Source organism: Acromyrmex echinatior, chromosome 5 (assembly GCF_024713525.1).
Source record: "Acromyrmex echinatior isolate Ae372 chromosome 5, ASM2471352v2, whole genome shotgun sequence".
NCBI lineage: Eukaryota > Metazoa > Arthropoda > Insecta > Hymenoptera > Formicidae > Acromyrmex > Acromyrmex echinatior.
The window spans coordinates 11462156-11472065 of NC_141856.1; the positions used below are offsets into that span (position 1 = coordinate 11462156).

Genomic DNA, 9910 nt, shown 5'->3' on the forward strand with positions numbered 1-9910 from the left:
TGTGAAATATTAAAAAACAATACATTTTATATATATATATATATGAGCGCGAAGGGAATAAATTAAATCCTCTCAAGATTAAGAGACTAAATTATGCTGTCTAAAATAAAATCTGTCAAGTTTGTTTTTTTAATTCTGCAATAATTAAATTGATTTGACTAAAATGACATAAATAATTTACTTTAGTGACAAGTTTTTTTCTTTATTACTTATGAATAAATGTACAAACATAAAATAAATTTTAATTTTTGACAACTCCTTTTATCAAATGTTTTATTCCCGTCAAGACAAGTTCAAACTGTATGTGATCATTGTATAATAATAAAATCTTTAAATATAGGATGCAGTTCACTTAACGCTATAAATGCTTCGGAACTTATAGTATCAAGTAAACCGTAAATGAACCATAATAACATGTTAACATATAAACAAAATTGAAATTGTATAATAAAAATGTCATCACTTGCGTATGAACATTAGCCTGTGTAGCGTATATTGTTTCTGTTATTATGATTGTTAAAACTTCTCGCTTACGTTAACTACTTAGTGACGATAACAAAAATAATGCTTGATAATTTTTCAGGGTCTGGGCATAATATGTATGGCGTGCGCATCTCCAGCGTACATAGGTGCAACGCACTGGTTTCTGTTTGTTGTGGTAATATGCTTCATATCTACACTTATATGGTGCGCCATATACTTCCTGTCCCTCCGGGAAGTACTTAAGGTGCCCATCAATTGGATTCTAACTGTGAGTGTAAAAGAAAAAAAAAATTATAAAAGGAATTGCTAAAAAATGAAACGCGTTTTTATCTTTTTTTTTCCATTGTCCACATTATTTGCATATTACTTAACATCAATATTAAAAAAAAATATTTGCATTTAGTTTTATTTTTATTTTTCATAAATATATGAATCTATCTAAAATCAGTTTTAAGTTGTGTTGTGTGTTTAATTAAAAAACAAATATTTTTTAGGAACTTCTAAATACATCTTCAGAAACTGTGCTTTACATGATCGCATTCATTGTTCAGCTATCGGCTTGGAGCGCATACAGAGCTTCATCATCGAATATCGCTGCTGGGGTGAGGCTTATTAGTATGACCTTTTTAAAAACTGAAAATTATTATCAATAATCATTACAATGACAATAATCATCAATGTCATTAAAATACAATCAACATTGATTACAGATATTTGGAATTTTCAATACCATCGCATACGCCGCCGGGGCTTATTTCCTATACATTGAATGGAAGAGCACTAACACGCAATGAGCATCGTCGCCTACAGAGGATAAGCCAGGTACCTGAAGAGCATACAACAACAATTGCCGCGATTAGATCCGCGACTTCTCAGCGTCCGTCCAAGGAAATTTTAGCATGGTCCCAAGATCATGCTCAGCAAGAAAGTCAACGCTGGGAGGGACGGTTTGAAACTAGTCCGGCGTGATCCTCCTCAGATCGTGTATAGCTTAAAAAAAGACTCTGTATCTACGTGCCTTAAGATTAGTTATTTGTCGTGATCGTTGTTGTTAGAACGAAATTCGATGCCTCATTGAAAAGGATTGACGAAGTCGCAGGAGCGAACGGAATGCTACATTCGAGATACCTGCCTGAAGACAATAATGTTCATAAAGTCTATACGAAAATCGTAATTTACTTGAAATTATAGCGCAGAAATAATTTAAGAAATAAAACCAACACCTATTTTGAAATTACTTTAAATGCCAAAAGATTGTCTTCATACGAAGATTCCGATAATTTCATGATAAGAGTTATTTACATATTATACATCTAATCTGCTTGTTAATAAAGAAATAAGTATGTATCTTTAGATAAAGATTATATAGTTGCTAAATTATATGTTGAAAATATTTATCATTTAGTTTTCTACAATATCATCTCTATTTTTATAATATTAGTCTAGACGTTAATTTTTTAATTAAATAATTTTATCATCTTATATAAATTATGTCTTTACTGTATTTAATATTATATATAGATCTGAAGTTAATTTTGTAAAATTGCATGAAAATGAGAGACTGGCGTCATTTCGTTTGTATTACTGCACTTCGATCATATAATCCTTCGATCGACGACAAGATAAATAGTTTTAAAAAACCTTAATATATCTGCAGTATACGGTAAGTTTCCGAAGGATTATTGTTGGTTTTCAATCCAATTTAATTGTCAAAGACTTGCTTTATTATCTAAAACTGTCTTAGCGAAGTTCGTATTGGATGATCATCGCCGGTAATTATGTCAATTCGTTTCGTCTTAACGGATTAACTTCTCGTGCAACAGATATATAAGTGCGTTATTTTCTAACCATACTCTTGCACACTCCCGCGAGATCTTATTTATATATACACACACACACACATACACACACACACACATACACACACACACACACACACACACACACACATATATTTTTCTTTATATATACATAATATATATAAATATGACATAAGTATATATATTATATATACATATCCTGTCTAGATCGGATACAGTGTAATTTTCTTTTACATTCTTATATTCATTTTCATGTAAATCATATATTTTGTATGGATTAAGGGAGATTTTTGTCTCGAATCGGTCATGGATATAACTTACAGCTCGATTTATCGTTTTTTTGTTATGTTTCATATGTTTGTGCAAGACATTATGCATTACATTCAAAAAATGCCTTTGTACGTCCTTCAATAGTGTTCGCGGATCATTATTGCCATCGTGATAGCACCGACGCGATTAATTGTAATTAAAAGTGAACATTATGCTAACAATTAAGATTATGTGCCTCTTTTTTTATTATCAGCTTAAGAGAACGCATTCACTTACTTATTTCTCCCACTCATTCGTTATTTCTCAATTCACGCCGCGTCAACACTTACGCATTTATATTATACTTTCGAAAAATTGTTAATCTAAACATTGTTATATTTGTTTATGTGTAGCACTTTCCGCGCATCGTAATAGATTTACGCGATATATACATAATATATATACATATATTCAAACAGTTTTTTTAATTTTCGAAGTTTATTTATTTTTAAGCTTGGATGCTATATATAAATAAAGGAAAATTAAAAGCCAATATTATAAATACACGTGTTCCTTTATTATTCCTAGTATGGATGTATTAAATTTAAGTCTTATCATTATTGTTTCATGTTTAATTCTACATAGAACACTATCGATATCGAGTAATACAATATATTGCTATTAATATATAAATTTTATGTATGGCGAATTTTATGTAGGTCACACTTAATTAATATAATACAAGTTTTTCATACATTTCATACATCTCAGTCATTTAGACCTTTATACACACGTAACCTAATTATTAATTTAAAAAGAAAGATAAAAAGAATAAGAAGCACACTATTAAATTAAATCTTGAAATGATACGAATTATATAATTCAATTGTGTGTCTGAGCGTCTCCTCATAACATTTAAATGAAATATAATAATATAAAATAATAACACATAATTGGTTAAAAATTGAAATCACGTTCTCTGTTATAATATTGACCAGAAAATTCAAATTGATTCCCTATGTAATGAATAGAATTTCTGAAAGCTTGTCTCTAATTTTTAGGCGAATTTGGATCTCCTAATGATTACGAAGGCATATATAAAAAGAACTTACTTAAATATCTAAAAATTTAGCTAAATACATAATTATTATATAAATACATTTCTACATAATTATGTAGAAATATACTTATATAATAGTTCAACAAAATTAGTTTCAGATTTATATCCAATTAAATTTTTAGATATTTCAGAAAAATATATCATTGTGTTTCCGTGTAGCTTAACGCAATAGCCTTGTTTATTTATATATATATATATATATATGTGCGTATTAATGGCATTCTAAGATTAATTTTTGTACATATAGACAATTTTTATGTAGACAATTTCCATTTTTTTTTACATTACATTGGATATAAATGCAAAGAGAGTTATATAAAAATATGCAGCAAGATGCAAATTAATGTATCACATTGGCGTGTCGTTGTGAACAATACTAAACGCTCTATCATGCTTTCGTTATTTCATATTCTTCGTTTATTAAATTATTTCCGTTAAAAAGACTATGTTTGATATGTTTATTTATCTTGCTTCATTAAGAATCGCGGTGTATTTATATCAAGTGTATACACACGTATTGTCTAAAAATGAATGGTTGTGATATCACCAATGACGTCATCTTTGGTTTCAAAACACAACGCTCCAATCAATCACTGACAGCTGATGCGTAACGACGTGTTTTCAGGTTAGTATAGCTTCATATGGCATATACAATTTTTTATATTCTTGACTAAGCACGCGTTTTGATTAATTATTCATCATTTGGTCGTACATCAATACATAATTTTTCATTCAATTCCGTTAAATAATTTATTTATCCGGTTGTTATAAATTGAATAATTTTACATGTAAAAAATAAACGCGTAATATTTGAAAATTACAATAATTCGATAATAATTACAATCTAAACTTCCGCAAATATATTTGTAATATTAATGTAGCAACAAAATTTTCTTACAGTCAAAGAAGTTCAAAAGATTTTTATTCTTATTTATTGAACGAAATTTCATATTTTTTGATTATAGAATATAAAGGCAAAAAATCGCACTTTATGCAATGTATTTGTTGATATAATTAATGCGATTTGTACGTTAAATTGATACGTTATTTTATGTAATTCAAAAAAAAAACTAGTAAAATTAGTAAGAAACATAAACTGGTTTAAACTTTAATATAATAGTTTAGTATGTAATTAATTTAAAGAATTATGAATAATTTAGAAAATATCAACAAAGTATATATAATATTATAGGTAAAATATAATCAGTGGTGATATTTTACGAAATCTTTTCAAGGAAACATTAAGAAAATTTATCGGATAAATTGACAGATTCAATTCTCTAATCGATTGCTTCGATAAATTTTTAATTCACGTCTTTCGTATGTATTCTAGATACTTAAAAATAACCTATGCGCAAACGGACGTTTGCTTGTTTGTAACACGGGCCTCAATTTCCACGAGTGATGCCAAATTTTCACATGACTGACTTTAATATTTCTCATTGTTAATATCGCAGTATAAACATTGTTTATCCTGCCTTTATATGCTAGTATAAACTTGTAGCATTCTTTTTCTTCTTACATATGTTATTACATCGTAAGTATCTTGTATATGAAGTTATTTTGAAATTGCAAGAAGTGCATACGTAATTTTTTTAAAAGATACGAAAACATTACGTTTTTGATTACAAGTTAGATTTTAATATGTATTTATAATATTGTAAACATAAAATATTATATGTAATACAAGCCACAATTCTTTCCATTCAGCATTTTTAAATAATTGTTATATATATATCCTATATTTATTTATGATAGATAATATAATGGATCGTTCTTTTGCATAAAAAATTGTTTTATATTTATTTTATATTTGTATTTTATAGTTTATTTTATGTTTATCTTATATTTTACAATTTACATTTTTTGCAATTTACTTATAAATGTTTGAATAATAATAAGTTTATTATTCAAACATTTATATGTGTACGCAATTAGTAAAAAATATTTTTTATTTTGATGTAATTCTTATTGATGAATTTCAGTTTTTTATTTTTTTTATGAGAAAAATATAACATTGACGAAATACTTTTTACACTAAAAATTCCAATCTTGTATAATCATATATTAAATTCAATTTATCATGTCATTTGTAAAGATGTATGTGACATTATCATAATTATCATGCATATTAAATTTAATATAATTATTATATTAAGAAGAGAGATAATAGCTAATTTCATCAATATATAATTCAACTGTGTAAAGTAAAATTCAATAAAAATTGTAAAAACTAGCACTTAGAATTAAAATATTTTCCCTATTATTATATTTATGGCGTCTCTTCAATGAGAGAAAGTAAATTCGGTCTACGCATTATCGATCGAGCAAACTTAAAGGATATGTCTGAATGTTTCGGACTATTAAAGAATATCTTGTAATAAGAATATCTTGTTTTCGTTTATGTGCGTTTCATCTATTGAAGCATGCAATTAAATATTGAATTAACTTCATTTATCGAAATAAAATGTTTTTGAAAAATATTTATTAATTTTTTACAAATCAAAACTTATAATTATTTTCAACATATATATATTAGATGCACAACTAAGTTCTCGCTGTTATTTTGATGGAAATGCCATCAAAATAACAGCGAGAACTTAGTTGCGCACCTAATATATATATATATATATATTATATGTATATTTACATATATTATATGTACGTACATACATATATCTGTATATAATATAAATATATAGCTAGAGATATACATATATGTAGATACATATAACTTTTTGCAAAGGCATACAAATTTCAAATTTCGAGGGAAAATAAAAATACATATTTCTGTTTTCATGAAAAAAAAACTGAGAATTTTCTCTCAATGTAGGTCACATCTCTTGAAATCTTGACTTTTTCCTACTTAATGCAAGTAAACGTTCCCATTTACGCATATTGAATGGAATCTTTATAAATAATGATAGGAAATGGAAAACACAATTATCTTTGATTTCAGAATTGACATTAAAACCAGTAAAAGATGTCTCAAACAATGACGATTAGAGACAGAACGCAAAGAGAACCAGCGTCGGCAAACAAGTTTATCATCAATACTGGATTCTTGAAAACTTGGGGCGGTTTTTTCAAGTTGTTACAAGCGGTATGCGCCCTATTATTATTTTATATATTTAATTCTTTATTTAAGTCATTATTAATATATTTCTTAATTATTATAATTATTATAATTATTATAATTCTAGCATTCATTATTATTTTTTAATGCAAGACACAAAAATTCGAATTTTTTTTTTTAAATTAATTATGGATAGTAGCGATAATTTTTCATTAAAATAGAACAATAATTTTAATAAATTATTATATAAATTGTACATAAATTGTACAATTTTAAAAGAAATTAAATGAGTCAAGCAGATTTTTCGTGCTAATAAATATTATATTAAGCCTTCGTCGGCAATGAAAATTTTCGCTTTTTGTCTGCAACTGGGTCTTTGAATTTCAATACAGATTTTTATGTTGTTTCACACTGTATAAAAATCTAAAAAAATTCTTACATAATTGTGAAAGTTTTAACAACGACGTTTTACTATTATAGAAATTAGATTATATTTTTTATAAATTTCAATTTATTTGTCAGAATTCACAATAAAAAATCGATTGTATCTTTAAAATTCAATATTACTGACGGAGAATATAATTGATAAATTCATAAATTAATAGACAACATTTGACTTTTATTACGATCATTTTTAAGAAGTTAAATAATCAAACTATAAATCAAAATATAGATATTATAATGATAGATATTAATGCAAAATTTATGTATCTAATGTTCTACAACCGTTTAAGAAACGTATACAAAATCAATATATCTTACTAAAGTACATCCTTACAGTAAAAAAAAAAAATTAGTTTGACCGGTTTATATGTTACGATTGTTTTATAATTAAAACTTCCTGAAAAATAAAATATTATAAATGTATACATTGATAAAATAAAGTATTACCCTTTATATGTATATAAATACGTATGACAAGTTATGACAGATACCTTATAGATGATTATAAAAATTTATATTTAAACTATAAGAAGTCATAATTATACATATATATATTTTTACCAATTAATTTTTATAAGAAAATTATATCTCTATTTAATCTAAAATATTTTCATACTTTTACAAACAGATGCTGGGTATAATTTCCGTAGGAATTGGTTGTTACCAATTTAGACCAATGTGTGAAACAGAATTTTTCTTTATTCTTGTAATAACTGCTTTCATGATAAATACTTGCATCCTTCTTATCAGTTGTCTAACATCTTACACTACTGCAACTATTATAACGAAGACTACCTATGTAAGTACAAAAATAAAAAATATATGTAAAATTGTAATTATATTTCAGATTTAAATTTTTAAATATAATTTACATAATCTATTGTCTGTATTTTATTTGCATTTTACTCGTAAGTAAATATACGTACTTTTTTAATAAGCTGTAGAAAAATATTTGTTAATGTTAAAATTTATTTAAATAATATATTAAAAACGTGAGAATTAAGAAAAGATCCATAACAATTTAAACGATATGTTGATTGACATAATTTTTGATACTTTTAGGAACTTCTTTATCATTCCTTTGCATTTGGAAGTTTATTTGCGGTTTCATTGGCACTGTCGGTACACTACCCTTATGCACATAGACGTGATGACAAGTTATTAGCTTCTTGCGTATGTACAATGTTATAAAATATAGAATTATAATATTATTTAATTACAATATCATTTAATTTGGATAATTAATTTACAGGGATGGCAAATAACGCGTTATGTGTAACGTCATTATCGTTAGTGTTATCGTTACTGTTCTCGTTATTTTTTTATAATAATAATTTGGTAATGACGTTATGTTTTTTTATGACGCCAGGGTTGAAACAGTCACTTTTGAAAATAATTTGTCTATGCGTTTCTCATTGAAAAAAGTAATTCATTAACTTATTCGTTATATGACGCATAAAATTCCAACCATGACATTATTGTTATGAAAAATTATTATTATAAAATGTTATTATTATTACAAAACGTTAAAAAAGTAACGATAACGGTAGCAATAACGGCGTTACATATTTCTGTTAATCTGTATACAATTGTGTTACAACCCAGAGAACATGCATGTCTTTTAGACATCTTTAAGACATAGAACGTCTAAAAAACGTCTTTTAGATACCTTATGCGACATAAATTTTATCTGGCAAAATGTCATAAGTCTAAAATCTGAATCATCTTTCATCTAAAGAATTTTAATCATTTTTGTCAATTTCTAGTAAATTTTTTTCTTAGCAAGAATATCAAAATCATAAAAGATGATTTGTTAGATCTAAGCTGTTTAAATAAACATTACTTATGCAGATTACTTACGCAATTACTTTTTAGATCTTATTATATAAATACCACTGTATATAAATATTACTTTAATTGTTATCTAGATTATCGCTGTGGTAAACACGGCTTGCTATCTCTGCAGCATGATCATCGCTATTCGTACTTATAGAGGACATTAAATGGAGGAATCAAATTATGTGGTTGTTATTAAAAAGTGAAAACAGATTTTTCATATATAAGTCGCGAACATGAAAACATTTTATAAGCAAAGCATATTTTAATAATTGTATAGCAAATTTTGACTGCTGAGCATTCAATACTTAGCAAGTATCGAAAAAGTGTCGAAGAATAATTTTATGTTACATATTTTTTTTTAATTATATAGCATTCATATATTTATTTATTTTTATATGTGTAATGATTATTGATTTTCGGTAAAATAAAAAAAATTTAGTTTACCATCTTTACCAAATGTAACAAATACTATGTACGTCCTTTATTAATAAAATTCACCATTACAAGAAGATATAAATGCTTAAACAAATTGATATTTTTTATTAAAGTACATAAAGATAAATTGAACAAGTTTTTCATTTAGAATGTGATTTATAAAACAAGTTGTAGTGATTGCGATGTTTTATACGTGGAAAAGACAAAGAGAGAATTTGGAACTCGAATCAATGAATACAAAAATAATATCAGATGTAATCCGTCTAGACACTCTGTCATTACACAATATATGTTGAATTATAATCATTCATTTGATTGAGAAAACACTAAAATTTTAAATAAAGTTTAGACGAAACTAACTATAATATAATAAAAGGAGAATTTCGGAAAAGCTTAAAGAAATATTAAAGAATAAATAAAAGGGATTACTTCACAAAGAAATGC

At 26.0% G+C, this 9910-nt stretch overlaps 1 protein-coding gene across 5 annotated transcripts in view; it reads left to right on the forward strand.

Annotated features, from left to right (window-relative positions):
- The window catches only part of LOC105153608 (plasmolipin), a 30644-nt gene extending 21084 nt beyond the window's left edge, over nucleotides 1-9560 (forward strand). Inside the window, exons 1-6 of one of the 5 annotated variants that reach the window (XM_087406385.1) lie at nucleotides 3728-4297; nucleotides 5006-5209; nucleotides 6632-6775; nucleotides 7821-7991; nucleotides 8255-8365; nucleotides 9121-9560. In XM_087406385.1, the coding sequence (XP_087262511.1) occupies nucleotides 6656-6775; nucleotides 7821-7991; nucleotides 8255-8365; nucleotides 9121-9195 (477 nt within the window). In that variant the 5' untranslated portion in view covers nucleotides 3728-4297; nucleotides 5006-5209; nucleotides 6632-6655 and the 3' untranslated portion in view covers nucleotides 9196-9560. Of the gene's footprint in view, nucleotides 1-583; nucleotides 752-977; nucleotides 1086-1193; nucleotides 3309-3727; nucleotides 4298-5005; nucleotides 5210-6631; nucleotides 6776-7820; nucleotides 7992-8254; nucleotides 8366-8444 lie in introns of those variants that run through there. The other 4 variants (XM_011068548.2, XM_087406386.1, XM_011068547.2 and 1 more) reach the window with 4 other exon arrangements.
- The last annotated feature ends 350 nt before the right edge of the window (nucleotides 9561-9910 follow it).